The sequence below is a fragment of the Falco cherrug genome, chromosome 9, assembly GCF_023634085.1.
Source record: "Falco cherrug isolate bFalChe1 chromosome 9, bFalChe1.pri, whole genome shotgun sequence".
NCBI classification, from domain to species: Eukaryota; Metazoa; Chordata; class Aves; order Falconiformes; family Falconidae; genus Falco; species Falco cherrug.
In genome coordinates this window covers 19,845,172-19,868,076 of record NC_073705.1, presented here as the reverse complement: position 1 = coordinate 19,868,076, position 22,905 = coordinate 19,845,172, and the positions used below count along the sequence as shown (strand labels likewise).

General features: G+C 40.3%; 1 protein-coding gene across 4 annotated transcripts in view; it reads right to left on the bottom strand.

Annotated features, from left to right (window-relative positions):
• The window catches only part of CACUL1 (CDK2 associated cullin domain 1), a 55,889-nt gene extending 36,001 nt beyond the window's left edge, over nucleotides 1-19,888 (bottom strand). For all 4 annotated transcript variants that reach the window (XM_055720265.1, XM_014283811.3, XM_055720266.1 and 1 more), the window contains exons 1-3: nucleotides 19,421-19,888; nucleotides 12,780-12,906; nucleotides 8,090-8,192 (exon numbers count right to left, since the gene is read on the bottom strand). In XM_055720265.1, the coding sequence (XP_055576240.1) occupies nucleotides 8,090-8,192; nucleotides 12,780-12,906; nucleotides 19,421-19,721 (531 nt within the window). In that variant the 5' untranslated portion in view covers nucleotides 19,722-19,888. The remainder of the gene's footprint in view (nucleotides 1-8,089; nucleotides 8,193-12,779; nucleotides 12,907-19,420) is intronic.
• Between the last annotated feature and the right edge of the window lie 3,017 nt (nucleotides 19,889-22,905).

Sequence of the window (22,905 nt, the reverse complement as noted above, 5' to 3'; positions counted from 1 at the left end):
CTCCACTGAAAGTAACTGCTAGCTCACCTCACAAAGCCTAAGTCATATTGAGAGATGTTTTAAGAGGGAAGAACAACTGCACACTCATCTATCTCCCAACAACAACCTCAAGAGCTGTTTAATAGAAGGATATCTGGAAGCTGTTAACCACCAGCACTTTGCAACCAAGTGGAAAACAACTGCTATAGATAAAGACAAAAAAGCTAAGAACAGTTCTGACAGCTTCAGGGGAAGGAACCACGAGTGTCAGGCAAATATCAGGCCTTGGTCTTAACCCCTGGAACGCAAAATCATAGTGTTACCTGCTTTATCTGCATGAGATGTTACCTTCCAGTTTTATTCTCATGGCGTTTCATGTCAAGCCTCAACAGTCAAGACACTTAACAGGAAAGCACATATTACCTGATTCTGCTTGTTTCCAAATAATAAAAAAACCCCCCGAAATAAACCCCCACACACATTTCACAATCAAACACTATCCTCAATTATTGCTTGTAAACTAGCAAAAAAAACCCAACAAAAACCCAGGCCAAGGAGAAATCAATAATAGTATTTTCACAGCTCATCTATGAATTATCATAATCTGTGTGGGGAAAACAGAACCATCTGTCTTCTGTTCATTATGGTGTTACTGTATGGTTGCTCAAAACTGCTAGACTGAAGTCAATGACTTGTTTAAGCATAGGAACTTTCTCCACATCTCTACGTGCACATTAATGAGGCAGTAACTGGAGTGGGACTAGTTTTATATAAACTACATGAAGTTTATAAACCAAAAAGCAGTGCGTAGCACCAAATTAATGAATAAGTAGATGTTGCTAAGATTTTTCTATTAAGAGGCTATCATTAGATTAGAACTTGCATTTATATATTAGCTATAACTGAAAAAATCTTAGAGAAAATAAACTGCTTAGGCTGACATTTTTCGCTCTTGGTCCTGGTCCAGAAAAGATAACACATACGTTCAGCTTTTTTAATTACAGAAGGAGGAGTGGAATTAAGCATGACATTTACTTCTTACAACCCCTCAGAAAATATTAAGTCTTTAAATCCACTCCTATCATACCTGAGGGATGATTTACAGAAGCTATTCAAAGAAACAAAAATATATTGCTAGCCTAAGGTCTTCCAGGAAGGAAGAGGCTCCTTCATTCATTCACTTCCCTATCCTGAATCCTATCAAACTGTCAATTCACGCTGGGCTTGCTGTTTTGGGGGTTTTCTTAAGACACTCTGTATGGGGAGACATCGCTCCTCTCCTCTCCTCCATTTGCACTCATCTACCACTCACAGGGTTAAGAACAGCTGTCTAGTAGCAACTATATATAGTGCCTCTGTCCACTGGATGTTTTGGTCAGGTTTCTCAAATCGTGATGCCATGATGCAGTTGCATTTGTTCAACGTCTTCAGGCTTGCTTTTGAGCCAACTACTTCTTAGCATAAAATACTACGGCTGCTGTTAAAGACATCATTTAACCTCCTTACACACCATAGTGGACGTCTCAGCACCAAGAGACATGAGAAGTAACAAGAAAACACATTTGAGAAAGGATGACATGTAAGACAGACATCTTCAAACAAAGCAAGCTATTAGAGACCCAATTAGCCTTCCCTTATTTGAAATCTAATATCTAGGCATTCCAAAGAATTTGTGGGCAAGAAACTGTACACATGAAAAAGATGTGGGTTTTTTTAGTTTGAAAATTGTTCTTTAACTAAACATAGGAACAAAACCAGAAGGCATGCTGCTGGCTCAAGACAACTCAGAAATGGCTCACAAGAAAGAAACAGTGACAACAGCTCTTTGCTTGAGGAACACAAAGTTAATCTGTTTCTGAATAGTCGTCTGGCACAATCAGCAATATATTCAGTAAAGCTTACATTCCTACGTTGAATGGGCAGTTCCATTTTCCTGGGAACATGCTCACTGCCAAAATGCCAGCATACATGCTGCAGCATCTCTCCCACGCCTGCCAAGTGAAAAGGGAGAATGGCTATGACTATACAAATTAACCTGCTATTCATGCAAGTGGTCTGAATCTTTTAAACCAGTTTTTGTTCTTTTCAAGAAAATGTAATTTGTTTACTTTGCCTTGCAGACAATATATGTGATGCCCAGGTCTACCTCACTAGACAAGAGTACTATTAAAACCTTTTACAAAAGCCAGACATCAAGCCAAAATACAATTCATTTAAAGACTGACTGTGTCTTCCTATTCAAGTCTGCACTCAAAACTGTTCAAAGCTGTACATCATCGTTATGCACCCTCATATAATTGTCTTAGAGCAGGGTAGCAGACATAGGACATGTTTCCATTTCTATTCTTTATGTCTGTAAAACGAGATGACATTTTATCTAAGGACCATCAAATCGTCCTAATTCCATCTAGTAAAAACATACTAATTTGTGCCATATTTACTTAAACCTTTCCATAATTGTATAAGGGCCTGCAGCACCCAGTGTAGTGTGGCAAGGAACTCAAAATGACTGCAGGAATACAATCTTTTTCAAAAAGTTGCAGACAAGGATACTTTTTTCAGGTTAGCTTGCTCATGACAATGCCATTTTTAATGGCAATTCTGGCAACATGGTGACCTCTACCTCAAAGCAAAAGCCACCTTTTTGACATCCACACACGAAGATGCACACATTTCTAACACTTCTGGTTTCTGCCATCTCAGTTCTAATACTGATCATTCACTTGTTCTCATGCAATTCAGTGCGTTTCACAGCAGTAAAGGCTTGTTTCACACACAGTGAAGCAATGTTCACCTAGCAAAACTGATAGATAAATGCCTGTGGCACTGGATGTCTGGTGGTTGTGTTCTTTGGTTTGGGTTTTTTTTCCCCCTTTTAAGTATTATGGACCTGATAAATGGCTAGTCTGAGTCTCCTCTTTAAAAAACAGACTGCTGATATTAACAGATTATTCAGTTAACCCAAATGGACTTTAAGAAACACTAGGGTTTTAACATGTTTAGTAAGAAAAGAGTTAGGAAATGCAAGTTCTCAATTTCCATTTTCCACCTCTATTTCTGAGGTTTTCTACAGGCAGAACAGAGGAAGCGGATTTGTTTTCTGCATAAGTGTTTGAGAAACTACTGCAACTATGGAAATTATTCCAGCAAATCAACTAATTTCAAATTAACAAGAGCTAATTTGAGTGTTATTTCTATGCTACAAATGATGAGACATGAATCGTGAAGGCGGCTTGCTATTTCTCATTTCGCTAGTGAATCAGACAATGCGCATACAAACAGTGTAATAAGAATGGGCTTCTTCATAAATACATTACTAAAGTCAAACTCATAACTTCATTAGCAATCTAACTTACTAAGTTTACACAAAAACGAGCCACAGATGATGTCATCAAAAGCTCTGTTTTACAGACTGGCATAACTGTTCAATTACAATACAGCACTATATAAAGGTCATGTGTACCTTGGAAGGAAAGCAAAATATATCTGCAAAACCATCTGGGGTAAAATTACCCTGAAGTATAAATATCAAGAACTGCTATGAGGTGGTACCCAGCATGTAACTCTGCCCACAATTAGGTCAGTTTTACTAGTCCCTCCAAGCACTACTTGGGATGCATTTTTTACCACCCTGACCATATGCAAAGCCTACAAGGTAAACATGACAAGCCACTTAGGCTTCATGCTTTTACTCCTGCAATCAGGAGAAAAGCTGGAAGTTACACAGTGTTTCTAAAAGACAAATAATTAAGTTCAGATGAGGTTCTGAAGTTTGGAGTAAGGCATCTGTATTTTATCAGATTAGTGTTTCAGAAAGAGTTGGGTCAGGAATCACAGGCTCTTCACCACTGGATGGCAAAACTCCATATAATCCCAAAGGACAAGTAGAAGGTAAACGTGAGACAGAAACAAAGAAAGGAAAAGGCAAGAAAAGAACAAATTGTCCACAACAGATACTGCTGACATTTTTAAGAACAGATGGCAACAGATAACTGACATGATACAAGGCACTCAGTTCCCAGAGATCTGGCAGCCCTCAAAATAGCAGAACAGCTTTTACAGTAACCTGATTCCAATGCATATTCTTCCAAGGAAACAATGAGTGAGAAGGTATTTTCATACACTGTACTGACTGGTTCGAGAAACTGTAAGGATTAACAGAAGGCAAGAAAACTTTCTGGCACTGCACAGCAAAGACCCTAAATCTGCAGGTCCTGGTGACCACCAGCAGTCATACATATTATCTACAACACCAGCGGCTGCTCAGTTCAGTCATGTTCTTTATAAAAAAAAAAAACAAAAAACATTGTTCATAATAAAAAAGAAACACCAAACACACACAAGCAGAAAACAATAGATCCTTTTTTCTCTTTTCTCTGAATTAAAAGAGGGTATAACACAACTGCTTTTCAGCTCTCAGTCATTTCCTAAAGGAAATATTGATATTATTCTAACTAAAATGAAAATATTCCACTGTACTTCCACCAAGAAAAAAAAAATATATATCTACTTTTGTTACGGGCCATCTCAACGCCTCCGTGCATTTTGATTGCCAGTGCTTGAAGTACTTTCAATTGTCTTTTGCTGAAGAGATATGTAACAGGCAGGGTACTTGATTTTAAATTACTTCATCAGAGTGCATAAGAATAAGCGAAGCCAGAAACACTAGTGCCTAATGCAAATATAATTTTATTCATTCTAAGAAGAGATGCATTTCATTTGAAAGCATATGTCTGTGTATCCACCCTACCTCATACATCTGAATGACTCAGCACTTACCCACAAAAACAGCTGTCATTATTTTAAACCACAACATAATGGGCTATGTCCATCACTAATAAAATGTTTCCAAATAAAACATCTCGGAAAAAAAATCATCTGTATACTACAGGCTTCACAGACCCCAAGACAACAGGAAACATGTTCATTTGTGCTTTCTGCAGCCATCCTTTTTTTATTTTTTTTTAAAAAAAAGCACACAAAATCCAAAATTCTGATCAGCTCAAGAACTGTGGAAATTTAATTCTCAATTAGTGGAAGCTCCACATGGCAAAACTCAACCTTATTAATGCAAAGAAGCTGGTCAGACATCAATTGCAAGAAAGGAAGGCAACCTTTGCTCAGAGTCTCTCCGTAACTCAAACTGCATGAAGAGAGCATCATTTATGTACACACATAGTAAGGAGGGAGTCAGAAAATCTTGGGATATAGGAGTACCCATAAAGAGCTGATGGTCTGATGACAAGCAGTTCATCCCAACTAAACATACTATTTATTACTCAGCAGGCAACATTCACTGCTTTTCACCCAATGTTTAACAAGCAGAGAATACTTCAGCACACCCACGTTTTCATAATGCCTCTGTCACCACTGAAAGTTATTTTTTTGTGGTGACAATCCGTGAAGCAGACTTTCAGGAATATATGTGGCAACAAACAAATGCCACACAAGGTGTCTTGCAGTGTGGAAGAACGAAAGTCACACAGGGGATGACCAGGGAGTGTGTGCATGTCCCTGTATGACCATGGGGCTCCAGTGGCAGTGCCTGCGACACCCAGCTCAGGACACTGAGCACCCCCCACTCAGCTGACTTCAGCTGAGGCCAGCTGGCCAGGCAAGTGGGGGGGGGGTGGTGGTGGGGTGGGTGGTGGTAAATACATAAAAATATAGATGTCGACAGTTACTGCAGTGAACGCCACGCAGAAAGAAGACAAATCCAAAATGGCCACGACCATGCAAGAGCAAGTCGGACCAGCTCCCTGAGATGCTCCCACTTTTACAATTTGGTATCTGACAGTTTTACTGCTTTTGCTGTTGATGAGTGTTCTTGTAGGAAGCAGCTTGCTCTGGCATGTTAGTTACATGCGCAGATATTCTGCAATTCACTTGCCATTACACTGTTGCACTTCTATGCAAAGAAGTTGCATGGCTTGTCCAGAATAAGACATTACATTTACCTGCAATTTCAGTTTTCATGATCATCTGCTTTCTCACACAAACTAACATTCCTGCTTATATTGGGCTACATTTGCATCTCCGCATGTAAAAAGAAGATTACTTTGCACCAAGTCACACCTTGCCAATTAAGCAGAACTTTGCAATTAGATTAAATATTGTTGGCAGATGGAATGAGCTTATGTCAGAGAAAGCAAAACACCACATTGTGCATTTTGAGGATTCACATATATATAGTGGGGGTTTTTTATTGTTTGCCTGTGTGAACCAGAAATTCCCAAGTGACCAACATTTACAAAATAATTTGTTGTTGTTGCTACACTAAAGATCTAGCACCACATTTTCAATGTAAAACCCAAGTGACTGACACCGAAATGTATTAAAATCACAGAAGTATCAGGACAATAAAATATATTGTAGTCAAGTAATTTCTTAAGGGTAAATTTCACAGCTAAAACAGTTTCTTTACAGAACAATTTTTGAAGGCACATGAGCTTTTCTTCCAGCAGCTCAAAAAGATGGATTTTACCATCCAAATCCAAAGTCACACTTGCATCAGACAAAACTCACGTAATACACTCAAAGATGATATCATGTTATGTTACAGTTCTCTTGCCACAAGGTGTGTCTAACCTATGTAAAAAAACTTTTGCAAGACAAAGATTACATTAAATAGGTGTCTTAATTATTCTTGCAACAGCTGATATTCAGAAGGCAGCCTTCTTTTTAGGCAGAAGCACTGAATGCATGTATGTGCTAAAGCAAATTTTAAAAGCAGCTGCCTCAGTCAGTTTTGGAACTTTAAAGGAAACGCCAAGGTCTGCCACAGAGTAAAGAATTTGGGGTATTCCCAAATTCAAAGCAAAGCAATGCAGTACACTACCATGGGATGCATCAGAAGAACTGGCCAAACCTGTACAGCTGCAATGATTCGTAGCTCTCACAAGCAGAAGGAAAATGTACAAGCTGCACGAGCTCAGCAGACCAAGGGTAGGCTTTATTTTAAATACTACATCCATCTACGCTAACCGATTTTTACAGAACAGCGAGGCCATCATTCCATGAAGAATAAAGAAATTGTAAAAGAGAAAAGAAGCAAAGAACCTAGCTCAAGACAACCCAGATATTTTATAGTCAAAGACTGCCCCAAAGACCGTGCTCGTTAAATGCAGGGTGGTTATTTGTCTTCCTAAGGAAAGCAACAAGTGAAAGAGAGTGAAATGACAAGGACAGAGTGATCACAGTGCTATATATTTTGATGGGAATGCACATTTAGCCAGAAGTACCTGATGCAGTTGAAAGTAGTAAGACTGCTTTTGACTGACAGAAATTAGTTATCAATTGTTAGAAGCACTGAAGGAGCTGCTGTAGTTTAGGGTTCCTTTGTATTTGGCATTCTCTACTTGATGCATTGCACGTCAGTACAGAACTCAAACATCAGTTACAGAAATGACAAAAGCTGTAGGGAAATAGAACAGTGTTGCTGCTACAGCAACGACAATTTCAAGAACATGTCTGGAGATTCTAGCCGAGAAGGAATTTTCAACAAGGAACACATATGAAAACAAACATGGATGCACAAATAAGATGCAGAGAAGGATAGGGATATACAAATTGTATTAGGACTGCTGTAAACCACTGACATCTAGAGATAGGCAAGAAAAATGCAGAATAAAATGTAGCAGAAAACTTACATATGCAATAATTCCTAATTTATATTTCACAATTCATATTTACTTCACTTCAGTTTTTTCCTTTAGATTTTCCCTTTCACACTACTTGTGGTGCACAAGGACCGTAAGCAGTTTATATAGACTAACATAGCAATGGCAGACATCTATGGCATGTGCTCAGATTGACTGAAGCATTTACATCCTAGATTACACTGTATATTTCCCATTCTCTAGTCTTTGATTCTATATTACTTATTCAAGTTTAGCCACTGCTTTCCAGATCTCTAAGGCTAGTCAGTGCCATGCACCTGGATCTAGTAGTTGGTATTCTGACAGCCAGTTAGTGAATGAAGTAGCCCACAATTTAGTGAACTAGCATAAATCAGTCTTAAATGGCAATCCCCTCCATGGGCCACCTACATGCTGCTCTGATATAATCACAGATCCCAGGAAAGACAGAATTAGATTGTGCAGCTTCTTACCTGCAGCTCCTTTGAGACTCTCTCTAAGTGGTTAGTTATCTTTTTTATTAGGTCACTATACATCTGTTCCGAATGCTGCTGGCATACACACTTATACACACAACTGCAGAAACAAATATAGGAACAAACAATGAACTTACAACAGTTTGCAATGAAGAGTAACAGACTTAAAATTATTTTGTTCAAGTCTCAATTTAGAGGACAGAGTTAACTGAATGATTGCTGAACTTTTAAATACAGCCCTAAGCTTGGAATGAGTTCCAGCAGACTCTTAAGTGTCCCCTGGAAGCCCCAGTGTGTCCGTTCCATTCCCCCTCCCCAATCTCACTTTAGCTAATAGTGCACTTCAGAACAGCCAGGATAATTCTGTCAACAGCACACTCCTAATTCTGGCTTTTGCCTCTCCCATATGAACGAAGTCTCCATTAAAATAAGCATGTTTATTGCATATTCTAGGGTAAAACTCTTATTAAAAAAAAGGGCAACACTGACAAAGAGTCATAGAAGTTGTACCAAAATTGTGCTAGGGTTTTAAAAAGAAATGACAAAAGTGCTAAAATTACAGACCCAAGCATGTTACTCCATCCTTTGTTACTTAAATTCTAAGAAAACCATACATTGTAATAATAAACAGACACAGAGAAAGAGCAACAAAACTTTAACTGTACATTCCATAGCTTGGCTGTGTTAACCCTGGTCTTCAGTGTTACCTTTGTTTTTTAAGAACATTTTATTGCTCTCATACTGCAACATAACATATCTGCAAAATAAGGCTACGTATTGAAAACATATTTACAACAGTTGTAAAACAAAAGACATTTATTACTTTCAGCAAGTAGTTACATTAAGGCACTCATCACCATCAGGAGTAACACCAACATTATCTATACCAAGCAGCTTTTACTTCTCTTGAGCACTTCAATTCTTTGAAGCCAGCACTTTGAAAGCTAGCTGCCAAAAGTCAAGAGGCACAAAGAAGACTTCACCCGTTATCTTGTGCAAGCCAAACCCCCTCCCCACGTGTCTGTTCTGCTCCCCTCTCCCATGATCTCTCTGTACAGAGTGCTATGACAGCAAATAACTTAGAGCAGAGACTGCTCCTTAGGACACATGCAAACAATTTCCAGCAAGGTTCAGATCCCAGACTTGGATTCTGCAGGTTTTTAATAGCACCAAAAGCCTAAAGCTATGGTAGAGCAACACTGTGTCTCTGCAGGGGAATGAGCCATTCCAATTCTCTACTGAGAAGGTGGCACGATGACAAACTGCAGATGGGATTAAAACAACCATAGACTATGGGCTATTGGAATTTTCAAATGCAAGTGAGAGCTTAGGCACTAACTCCAAGCCTTCAGGGGCCAAGACAGTGCTCTCACTCAATAACTGCCACTCTCAGTCTTCTGGAGGAAGGTTTTAGAGGGGAATTATCAGTAACTTTCAGAAGTTTGTGTTTATTCCCTTTGAAAACTTCAAAAGTTCCAAAAATACAGCATTCATCCCTACACAAGGTCTACTCATTTGGCAAACCATGCCATTTCTTTAAAACCAAAAGAAAACCCCACACCTCTCCCACTATTATATTTTTTAAATAATTTAGTATCTGTAGTTTGATATTCTTTAAAATAACAGTCAAAGTCATCCTGCTTTTTTTTTACATGAAGTCTACCAATACCAGATCCTATTCTGGAACAAGCAAGTGCAAAGGACATTTTGGTATGATGCAGTACACAGAAAAATATCAATTTAATTTGGATCAAAGATAGAAACACTGACAAGAAAAGGCAGACTGATTTTTGTGGTATTTTACAAACCAGCCAGCTAAGTGACAACAGCAAATGGCCATGTTTGTTTGCTCTGTAACTAACCAGTGCACAGCCACTTCCACAAGCTGAGCACTTCATTTGCAACAACGTAATCAAAATGAATTTTAAAGTACTTCTGCTTAGTTTTACCTATAATACTACTATACCTACTTCTGCAACTTGTTCTCTAGTCAAACACCAGTCTCTGTATGTATGCGCAGAGTGTATTTACATTTTATCTGAACACTGCTGTTTAGAGGTTCCTTCCCCATTTTCAGATCCTGTTTTCAGTTCCTGATTACAGGCTGTTTCTGTGAATCATCCTTGCCCTGCTATTACCCCAAAGAAGTCACCAGTTTGTTAGTCCTCTAGCATAACCAAACACCTTGGGAAAAGGAAGAGCCAAGCAGAGCATTAGAAGGTAAGCATTTAGTAAAAGCGATGCAGATCTGAGATCTGTAAGGTGTCTTGAAGAACACTGATCTAACTGCACTGTACCTGGGAGGCAGTTGTAAAAGTTGCCACAAGCATAACCTAGCTGTTCGTATTTTCCTCATCTCGAAGTTTCCTTCAAATCTCTCTGTCAATATATTTAACCCTTTTAATAGGAGGGCACTATGCGCAGGCAAGCTTTGGACTCAAAATGAAAACAGTCACTAATCACACCAACACCTTATGGGTAAACTGATCTGTAGGAAGTACTTGCATACACACCTTCGAAGCTATCTCCTAGCTTTCACTGCTGCGGAGTAGACACCTACAGTTATCACTGATCATGACAAACATAATAGTTTGGGTATCTCATAACATATTTTGAGTTTACATTATGGAAACCTTGATTCCTTTAGTCAGCACAAGGACGATCAAAAACACCACTGTATTTGCAGCTCAGTTTCACTGTAAAAAAAAAATATATGAGATATGTAGCTGTTCAAAACATTTAAAAAAACCACCCTGTTTTTCAGACTAAAGACTTAGCCTAGGGAAGCAGAAAGGATCTAAACCCCAGTTCTGCTACAGACTTTCCATAATACTCCAAGCAAGCATCCTCATTAACTTCAATAAATTTAAAAAAAAAAAATTAAAAAATCAGTTTTCCTTCCCTTCTCAAACAATCTAGATTGTCAAGCAAAGGAACACTAAAAATAGTTTAAAAATTTAAAAATAAAATATCAATCTCCTGGTTGGAGGAGGCTGTGTCAGAGTAATTACAACTACAGACATAATTTTTAAAAGAAAATTAACACACTAGCTTTATCAGTAACACTTAAGTACAGAAAATATTTTGTTTTGGTAATTGTAAAATACATGCAGCAGACATCTGTGCATCATTACAATACTGCATAAAGTGTCACCTTGATGGTATAAGGGTTATCTAGCAGAAACCTAAACCCCATTATGCCTTCAATAAACAAAACTTTTGAGGAATAAAAATGTGACAAGGATGAACTCCAGTTATCTGAAAACCACAACTAGATATGGAACTACTCTAAGAATTAAATCATTAATTTTGTACACCTACTCGTCGTCAGAGATGACTGTCAAGAGATGAGATGTTGGCTTAATTCTTAGCAATGGCTGTTTGCACATTGGGGATTTCAAGCTGGGGAAAGGATTTTGATGACTTAGACTAAAGCTGCAAAATGTCTCTCAATTCAAATGACCATCTTAATTATTTATACTCATGATGAAGTCCAAGTCCTGATAACAGCAGTTCCAAAAGTTTGGAGAGGGAAGAAGTTGTTTAATGAAGTTTTTAACTGGAATTAAGAGGGAAGACCAAACACCTGCCATTCTCGTATCTGGTTCCCTAACTCAAAGTTTCAAACTGGAGAGACCAAGTCGCTAAGAGCAAGTGGGCAGTAGACAGTAGTGCTGAAAGCCTCTAAAAATAGCAATCAGTGACAGAGCCACCAGCGTTATTTCATAGAGTGCAACACTATGGTAAAGAAAACCAAGCCAGCATTGCTACTAGCGGTGTTACTGGCAAGGCCCAGTAGTTTTAACATCTTGGCCCATAAATGCAGCAGCAGCTACCCAGTTTCCATCCTGTTTACCAACACCCTGAATACCTGTCACCTACGGAACCAAAAATCTCCATTTCAGTCACTCTCTTAAGAAACTGCCAGGTCTCTAAAGCATTTAGCATTCTAGTTTGGAGCAGCAGTGTGGTTTTGAAGCAAATCCCCTACCATCCCCACTACCGTGCACTCGTTTAGTCTGCAGAGGAGTTCTGGCGTGTGCCTAGATCCCTTTTAAAGCAAAGTAAACTGCAGCTCCAGGCCAGGTACAAATCAAACATTCTCCAGACAAGAATGAGATATAAAGGACTGAACCTTTTATCAGTCTTTCAGACAGCCTCTAACTGCGCATGCAGTCAGCTGGCTGTCCAAGACCAAATCTACCTAACGCAAAACACACAAATGACAGTTTATACGGATGGATCTTGGCACTAGTTGCTTCTATTTACTTCTGCACCTCTACTGCACCAAACTGGTTGCTATTAGACATGACAAAGAAGCCTTTTGAAACATTAGAAGTCAAACACCTACCATGCCAGTCGTCTTCTTACCCTTTGAGGAAAGGGATGTTGAGACTTTAATACTTAATATATTACACCAAGTAACTGTGTTTGATCTTACTTTAATGTTAATGTTTTCAGCACCTACACATTTTAATTCTTTACCATTTATTACTGTTAACATGGGATGTCAAGATATATATATATCTATTATTCACTCATTCCAACTATTTAAACAATATTGTACTCCACATAACCTTCCCACTTTCCTCCTCACAAAGAAAATATGATATATACATAAGCTGCAAGGTAAAACAAACATTTAACTTTAAAGAAAAAAAAAAGAAACAAACCATAGCTTCCTTACCTGTATATTTGTTCATAGGAGATAGGGATGTAGTCACCAGGACTCTGAGTTAAAAGCTGATCTATGGCACTGTCCAACTTTGGCCAATATGTGCTCTTATAATCTTCAATTGTTATAACATTCATTACTACAAGAAAAAGACAAAACTACATTAGTAACTTTGCTAAAAGTTTAAAGCTAAAAGCTTAGAAGCAAGTGAATGCTCTGCAATTTCAGATTACACCAGTAAACTGGCTAAAAAGCTGGGAACAGTTCACTTCCACTAAGATAGCCTAATCTAAAAGTAAAACCCAGACTTGAATTTGTAACTTTTTATTTACAGAAAATATAATAAAATCAGAAAACCTGCCAAATCAGTGCTTGGATATTTCTTAAGGGCCCAAGCAGCACTGAAAAACAAACTCCTGGAAGTCCTAGCATGACAACACAGTAACAATTAAAAAGACTAGTTAGGTAGTTGGTTCACATTAATGAATTATGCAATCTTGTGGGAGTCCAGAATCAACAATTAACACCAGGTCCTCACATGCAGGAGGACAAGCTTTGGCCAAGACTAGTAGTTGACAGAATACTCCTTCCTAGCACATGTATTTTACAAGTCTCAGGTAGGACCAGCAACTCCCTTGGCCTAAAAGCTGATGCAATTCCCTCTGCCTTTGGATCAGTATTACGGTTCCCCCTCTAGCAGGCACAATAGTACTCCTTTTCCAGATAAGGATCAACACAGGGAAGAAGAGGAGGTATTTAAATTAGCGTTCCCCATCACTCCCTGACTCTCCCTTTGAGCTTCCCCACTGCACCCTACCACGCAAGCCAGTCAGTCGGTGTGCCTTCACAGACACAGAGTTTTAATCTCTCTCTTTTCAGGGACGATTTCTGAACTAACCACACATGGCTCAGTTCCAATAGCAGCCACAGCAGAAGGGTTAACACCTTCCCTTCAAGGATGTACTCACAGGACTACCTAGCTGGCTTGTCACACCTCCATAAACTTCACGGCACTCACTGAAAACAAAGCCCTCAGTAACTCACAGCACAGGGTGTACTTCATATCAAAACTATCCAGCCAAGGAAATGTAAAGTCATTTCTTCATTTAAACTCTGCATGTGGGTCTGGGCTATATGGAACAGAGAATAAAGACAGTTCCCACCCCAAACAATGCAGTTTGGACACCACACTGAGAAGAAATATTTTGATCAAGCTGCATTTTAAATACATGCGTAAACGTAGATTCACTGCTGGGTTTAAAGAGCAATTTCTGAAACGTTAAGTTTCACAAGGGGTTGAGAGGAGCTGGCTAAGTCACTTTTGGCAGCATTATGAAGAACAATTTTAGAGAAGTACAGGCAAGACTTAACAGTATCATGAGAAAAAGAAGACTACAAACAGAACGCAGAATAAAAAGAGGTGTGAGACAAGGAGGTGTTTGAACGCTAGCTGTAAGAGCAGGTATTACAGACTCCTGTTGTGTATCTGTTTAGTATTGTAGTTCTCCTAGCACTCTCTTCACTCAACTAGCCAATGGCTCACTCGTGCTTCATACCTGTTACAGAAACAGATCTAGTTAACCTAGTAAGTGTCTGAGCAGTGAACGGATCACCACCACCAAGTGCTGCAGGATGCTGACCTGACACAGCACCCTGCAATCTGAAAGTACACCACCATTTGCTAACAAGTTGATAAAGGTTACAGGGTCTGGGTACACAACTAGTAGGACCTAACTTAACATGTCCAGCAAGTCACCTCTACAAGGTAAAAGCCTCCATGCAGTCAGGAACAGCACAGCACCTGCCTGACTGTAAATTCACCCCTTCTTCGTCTCTCTCGCAATGCCTCGCTTGAATTCTTGCCCCTTACAGAGCCCAGGCTCTGGGCAGATCCTCTGAGAAGCAGCTTCCACATAGTAGCTTTACTACTCACACTTACACTCAGCAGCAAATTTTGAGCATTTGTGTCTTACTTCGTTACATCAAACAAGGTGGGTCTCCACAGAAGTACTCTGTTCTGCAGATATTAAACTGAAGTCAGCATAAATATTAGACCAAGTCTTGATTTAAGATTTCAATGTATAATCACACCCACATCTGGGTTAACATATTAGATGAGCTCTATTCATTTGAAGAAAATAGTCAAGGAAGAATTGAGAACGCTGCAAAATAACTTTTAACAGGCTGTTGAGATGTCCATTTATTACTTTAAAAAAAAAAAAAATAAAATACAAGTACCTGCAGACAGGGAGTCCTGCCCATTAGAAGTGCTGCACAGGTAAAGGACAAAATGCTTTTATGAACAGCCTTGGGACACTTGCCTAAGAAACACTGATGAGTTCAAAGTAACATTCCAGAACAGCTTCATTTTTATTCAAAAGACTCTTACAACTACTATTTCATTTGATTTCCAAATTTCAGTTCTGAAACTAAGCCAACCATAGCATTTATACAGTTAATAGTCCAAGACTACACACCAAACAATCACTTATTCTTCTAATCCAGAAAACAAATTACTTTAAAATGTTAATAACTGTCACAAGTTAGTAACAACCTTTTTTTTCTGGCAGTGCTTACATACACACAAAAAGTGAAGGATGAGTTTAGGTAGCACCCTTGAATTACAAACGCTGCCAGAACCTCAAGACCAAGAAAGAAAGGAATGACCCAAATCCTTAGAAAGCAGACAGACTGCTCTTTTAGAAACATATTTTTTACTTTTCCACCTTTTTAGGAAGTCACTCTTAAATGTTTATCCCTACATTAGTTATTTAAAATTTAAAAGAATTTGTCCAACAGCCTCCAATTCCAAATCGCAAGGAAAGGGCAATACTAAAATATGACTTTCATTTCATTGAGATTTATTAAATTTCTTGGAAGTAACACATACTTTATAACAAAGAATCCTAGAATGTATGATTTATGCAGCTACAGCCATGTTTGGGGAGGGGATGGGAGAGAAATCAGTCTGATTGAATGGAAAGGAAGCCAGCATTTTCCAAAGACTTCACAGGTAAAGCTTGAGAAACAACTGCTGCTTTTCCATATACAGAAAACTTCAAAAGAGAAACTGCTGAAGTCAAATGCAGCAGTGAAACCATTTAAGTGAAAAAGAATATGCATGAGCTTTACATCATAACCTAGATATTTCAGTATCATAGCCATAACTGAAACATAGCCTGCTCCAAGCTAACAAATTCTTTGATGATAACTTCAATCAGAAGAATGGCAAAAAACCCAAGAAAATTAAAAAAAAAAAAACCAACAAAAAACCACCCAAAAAGTCCAAGACTCTGTATACATCCCCCCATGAAATTGATAAGAAAAATCTACAAACACACATAATTCAAAAAAGATGCTGGAACATAAGAGGCAGAGGACACAAGAAATAGAATACCATTTAAAAAAAAAAAAAAATCACTGATACTGTTGGGGCTTTTTTTAGATGAGACAACTTAACCTGAAAAGCTGCTCAAAACACTTTACTACATTCACATATAAAAAAACCTTCCTTCTTTTAAAACTATAGCTAAAAAAGCAGGACGGGTAATCCAACTTGCTGTCAACTAAGCAGATATGGGTCTGACAACTATCTGTCATTTATTCTGACAATAAAAATCAAAGGCAGCAGCTAGGCATCTTTCAGAAGCATTATTTCATCTCACAAAATGACATATATATGAAGCTTTACTGCTTAATTTGGAACGCACCCTACAATCCTAAAATATTTTCTCAAAGTGTACAAACTCCTCAAGCAGACGCCTGAGACTAATCTACAGACTTGTAGCTATCCCTGTGGCTCTACGCTTTCCTTAATCTCAGCTGTCATGTGCATGTTTACACAATAGATTTTGCTATAACCCCTGCCTGACACATCCTAGCATACATTAGCAAGTTTACGAGTCTGCCCCGTAGTTACTTTCAATTCTATTCTATTTTTATTACATGTTTCTCAGTCTGTGTTAAGACTGGTTAGTAAAAGTAATGTTGAATTTTTTCTTCATCAGACAATTTGCCTACGCAGCAATGCACAGACACTGTGCTGAACTATGTTATGCAACAGGGTAGTCAACACTGACAGCCACATGTGCCCACCCTAAATGGGACTGGCATCAAACACATTTATAACCATCCTTGCTTGAAAAGGATTTAAAAAAAAAAACAAACAACCAAACCACTCTTCATTTTTCACCATAATTGAGTTATGCTACAATTACTACTATGGAAGACTTTTGCTTAAAGTATTAACAGTTCTTACTCTTTTCTCCCTTACGGCCTTTGAAAAATATTTTTCATAATGCTACTGCTTTATAAATCCATTACTATGACTGAAACTAATGAACTGTAAACACAGATTTATTTGTAAGTTTACTACAACATGGAAAATCTTCTTAAGTTTTCTTAACTAGAAGAAAACCTACTTACATGAACCATGCATTATTATATCTGATTTTAGTTCTCAGTCTCACCAAGATCTCAAGGAAGGAGAACTGGATTTGGCCCTCTTGAATGATTTTAATGGGTTTCCATCTAACCTTCTTCTATTGTTCTGCTGGCTAAATTAGACCAAAAAAGGTCCACCAGACAGCTTTAGTCCGCTACTATGAACATGAACAAGACCAACACTCTGCAAGTAATTACGGCACTGGAACACAGGCACTGTTTTTTTTGTTTTGGAGGAAAGAATCAGGAAGGAGACCTATCGGAATGTCAAGAGGTGCTCCAATTTATCATATAGGATTTTTGGAAACCATACAGCACCCACATTTTTTAAGGTCACCTGTAGGATAACCTGTTTAAGACTCAGCCTGTACATCACGAAGCAAGCAAGGCATGAGTCCTTGCTCATTCAATTGCAAGAAGTTCTTCATGCAGCAAAGGACAACCTTCCTATCAAGCTTAAGGCTGACAATCAGCTTCTCTACACGTGCTCTGCCATAACTAAGGCAGGAGAGAATCTAGCACACACTTGTCTCCCTTCTCATTCTATGTTTACATCAAAAGTAACCTTTCCTCCTTCTTCTATACATGGAAATGTATCAGAAGAGACGAAGGGATCTTCTGTCAGAGCCAGGATTAGAACAGGCAGGATCGTAACTCAGGTCCTGTACTTTCTCAATCTGTACTACTTCACTGGACTTGTTCTGTTCACATACATGTACCATCAAAACTATCCACATCATAAAGTTGTAGAAAAGTTCTAATGAACTTAAGTCAGAGAATTTTGTATTTTACAGGAATTTAAATTTTCTTTAAAACAATACCTAACATCAGTAAGACAGATACTATGTCGGGATACCAGTGGTGGAGAAGTGAAAACAAGAACTCAAAACCCACACTCTAAGCAAAATCACGCACAGCTGCTTCTTCGTCCCCTCACACATAAATTGTACATTAGCTGGAAAATCACCTTCCCATTTGGTAAAGATCCAGCTTGAAGACCATTTTCATTCTGAAACAGAAGGAAAAACTAAGACTCCAAATGTCTGGATTGGGAAATCAAGAGCTTAGTTTAAGCAAGACTGAAGGACATCTCATTTCAGCTGTCTCAAGTATTTATGAGCCACCCTGAGGTACCTGGAGCTCAGCAAAGCAAGGCAGGCAGAGCCAGAGAGCTTATGGAGTCTGGGAGACTCAACTTCAAAGCAGCCGCCTTGGCCAGGTGCCTAGAGCCACAAAACCCAGGCCACCAGGGAAGCAGGGGTCCAGAAGCCTGAACATCAAGCTTCTGATCAGCTCTAGAGCTGAGCTGTTGAGGAGCTGGACAGGTAAGCTAGCAATGGGGAAAGGAGGGAAACAATGAAAAAAACGTGTTTCCCATCAAAATTTCATCATGGCAGTTACATAGTTACACTTCTAGGAATCCTTTTAACTAGCCAAATCCAAGTTTTCTGACAGCCATTAGAGAAAAGGGCATATTTTGCCCAGAGAGGTGACATCTGGAAATAAAAGTATAATTGAAACAGCAAAAAATCCTCCCTTGCCTCATCCTTAGCTCAGCAAAACAACTGAAAAATTTGCCATTTCTGTTAAAAACTACATGCAAAAGACGTTTTGAGACTTTTTTTTTTTTTTTTTTTTTTTTTTGGGGGGGGGGGGGGGGGCGGGGAGAGATGTGTGTGTAAATTAGTCTTCAGTTGTTCTCATCAGGCCTTTGCAGACATCTGTCCCTTCCAGGACAGCACACCCTTCCCAGGAGCTCTGCACTCATTGCCATCTGCTGTCAGCAATCACAAAAAGGTTTCAGGCCCAGCTTTGGGCTTCTCAGCCAGAAACAAAAACCCTCCAGGAAAACACAACCTGAGCTAAAACCTTCAGGAAATTCAACAGTGCCTCTGTACAGCTATAAAAGCTGCCTACACTCGCTCTCCCAGTTCTACAGCCAGATCTACCGCGTCATCTTGCCGTGACAGGAAACCTGCAGCAGTTGGAGTGCGAGCAAAAAAGGTTATTTTCTCCCTCCAAGGCACCGCAACCCATTTGATTTTGCTTTGAGAAGCCTCTCGGGCCAAGACCCAAGGAAGGGGCCTACCGCAGGACAGACCCGAGACCAGCCAAGGGGCACGGAGAAGCGAGCAGGGGGGCAGCGGAGGAGGCGGGTGACCCTCCGTGCGCCCGAGGCCCCCGGGGCAGAGGGCAGGGCGGTCACTTACGGAACTTGGAGGTCGAGGCGTTGATGTTGATGGCGGCGGCGATGGCTCCGGCTCCCCCCTTGGCGGCGGCGGCGGCCCCCGGCTCGCAGCCCCGCAGCACACCGTTGGCCTCGGACACCGCGGGGAACTCCGGTCCGGCCGGGGGCTCGGCGGAGACGCCGCGCAGCAGGCGGTCACCGAGCGGCGCCGCAGCGGGGCCCAGCAGGTGCCGCCCGTAGCCGCCGGCGCCCCAGTTGTTGTGGTTCTGGTCGTCCATCATGGCCTCACAGCCGCCCTCCTCCTCCATGCTCTCCTCCTCCATGGCGACTGCCTGCCGGCGCGGCACGGGGCGGGGCGGGAGATCACCGCCCGCCGCCCATGGCGGCCGCTCTTCGCCCGGCGGGGCTCGCCGCGGCACGGCTCCGGGCACGAGCCGCGGCCGCCAGCCCAGGCTCCGGCCGCACAGCGCGACACTTTGCGGCAGGCGGAAGACGGCGGAAGAATCGGGAACGCCCCGCCACGGGTAACGCTGGGGAGTGTAGTCCGGAGGGGCGGAGCTGTGATTGGCTGGAGCGCAGAAGGCGGCGGGGCCGCCCGCTATGCATTGTGGGGCGGAGCGGGCTCCGCCGGCGTCGTGAGGTGGCGGGTGGAGCTGTGGCCCGCGGCGAGCCGGGAGGGGGCTGCTCTCTCCCCCTTCCGTTCGTCCCAGGCCCAGTGACTAATTTTAACTTGAGATGGGAGGCTCCAGCAGGTCCTGCGTTTGGCTTCCCCTTCTTGCTGAGGAGAGATCCGCAGGGCTGCCCGTCTCAGCGGCCAGGGCCTGCGCCCGCTGCCATGCGCGTGGGCTGCATCCCCCTCTAGCGGGAAAGCACTCCACCGCCGCCGGGGGGCCGGGCGGGCAAAGGGGCGCTACCGCGGCAAAGTCCCCGTTAGAAAAGCAAACGTGGCTGTGGCGGTTATACCACCCTTACCGCTCTTACTTTGTGATCTGTGAAGTGCCTAGACAACATTGCCATTTTGCAATGTTTCCTTTCTCCTGTGAATGGAGGAAAAGCCCGCACAAATAACATAGAAGTCGTTTATCTTGTCAATTAACAATGTACCAGTTAAAACCAATTTCAGCATTATCAACTTGTTTTCAAGTCTGCTTCCCTTAGGTTTTATTTTCATTTGCAACTGGCTACTGTGATGGAAGAACGGACATCAACAGCGGCTTTTTACCAAAAATAAATATCAACTGTGTGGGCTTTTGCTCTTATTTGGCAAACAAACAAAAAAAAGCAAAAAATGAGGATAACAGCAGAGATGCCTAGCCTTCTTTCTAAAATGTCTCATGAAAAGTGAAAAGCTTATGATTTGTTTTCCAAATAGAAACACCAATTTGTATTTTAGTATGAGGCAAAATTTTCCTGTTTTTACAACAGCAGAAGATGCCACTGATTTCACTGCAGTGTGGAAACAGTCTATCTCAAGTTGCTTTGATAAAAGCAAGTGATGAAAAGAATTTGTCCCTATTGCATTTTTTTCTCATGTATTTTAACTAATAGTGTTTTTCTTAGATTTAAAAATCACACTGAGCATCAATGGATTGTTCAAACCAATTTTGAACCTCTCCATTTTCTAACTTGGTAAACACCAACAAATCACAGTATGTCTTGGAGACCAGAAGCTGATTTGGCGCATTATGCATAGCTCTTAGATTATGGATTCAGCATATTCACACGCTATTTTGGCTGTTGATTTATTTCTATCTACACCTTAACCACAGATGGAAAAAGGACAGAAAGGACATTTTTGTTCACTTCTGCTCCATCTTTGCATTTACTGAGTGGGATGTGTAATACAAGGCAAATATCAGCACAGATATTTATGGTGAATATTAAAGTTGGGAAGCTAAAGCAGCAAACCATTTTTAGCTTAGGTAAGTGTTGCAATATTCTGGTGATCACAAAGAAACGTAAATGAAGTCTGCATATCTTTGCTGCTTCAAGAAAGACATGTTTGTGTTCTCAACCTGCAGGGCAACTCCTACTCATCCACTTCCACTGATCTCAGGACTGGGTCTCAGATTATTTGCCAGTATTTAAAAACACTGTGACCTGAGGAGAAATCAGGAACTTATCCTTATCAGCAGAGCTTTATCTTCATTTTATTAATTTTGAAAGTGCTTATGTTGACATCATAGAGCAGTCAAAAAGTAAGAAAAACCCAGCATTTTTCAGTTCTAGGATTTCTTCCTTTGTTTTGTACTCTTTTATTGCACACAGCTATTTTTCTTACCACCTCTGTAATTTACTGACCAGCTGGGGTCTTTTGGGATTGGGTTTTTTTGCCATGATCTTTAGAGGTATGTTTCCTTTCTAATCCCTTTCACAATGTTCCTTGCACTGTGACTACCCTCACTGCACTTCCTTGTGGCAGGAATCCAAAAAAGATTAGGAAATACTTCAGTGTGGAGCTCTCTACAGAGCCTCCTCTGTTGCCTGGTGCAACAAGTTAGCTCATCTTACAGATCAAACAAGAAGCTCTTTCTTCCCTCCCATAAGGCAAATGACAAACTGCAATAGTGATGTATGGCTCATGCTATTTAAACACATGACTGCATGCTGATAAAGGCACTATCAAATACTTCATCATTAAAGCAACGCTTGTTTTTGCATGCACCTCAGAGCCTTCTTGGCATCGTTTCCTTTTTTCCTCGTCAGCATGTAAAAATTTGATTCAGGCTTTAAATACAGTCTTAGCAAAATTACATTTTGCAATACCACAACTATAATTATTTTCAATATTAGTTGAGAACACCACATACAAATGCAATTCTGACAAGACCTGAGTATCCTCACATCTCCATAAAAATCCCTGGAGACTTAAGACTCATCTTCATTGTAACTAGCTCATCAGTAGACTACAGTACTTTCGCCAACAAAGTAATATGCAGATTTCACACTTTCAGACTCCTGGATCAGTATTTAATTACATAGAGTAGTATCAGAAGCGTTTGTTACATCTTCATAATATTTACTTTTTTTTATTTTTTTTGCTCAGCACTTTTGATAACCAGGTCACAGCTGCAAGCTTTCCTACAAATTAAAAGGGAAGATCAAGGTTTCCTAACAGTACCCACGGAAAGTGTGACTCATTAAAGAACTAATTTCTACAGAGAAATTTGTAGAAATGAGGCTACAAGGGAGCTTTTCTTTCCAGGCGCTTGGAAGCAGGCTGCAACACTAGCTTCTGCTGAATGTTTCTGTCTTGTGTCATTTTGATTTTATATGAACATTTGTATCAGACAGATAAGGGTATTTTCTTTTTCCTCAGATACTTGTGTGCATAAAGCAGAATTATTAAGTACCCCAGGACAGCTGTTGCTGCACTCCATGTCACATCTGGGTGTATGTAGGTGGCAATTAAATGATATATGAGGCCTGTTGGGAAAAGCCATGCATAATACGTTTTGTTTTATTTCATGCTATTGGTAATAAACATTATGACATGGATACAATTCT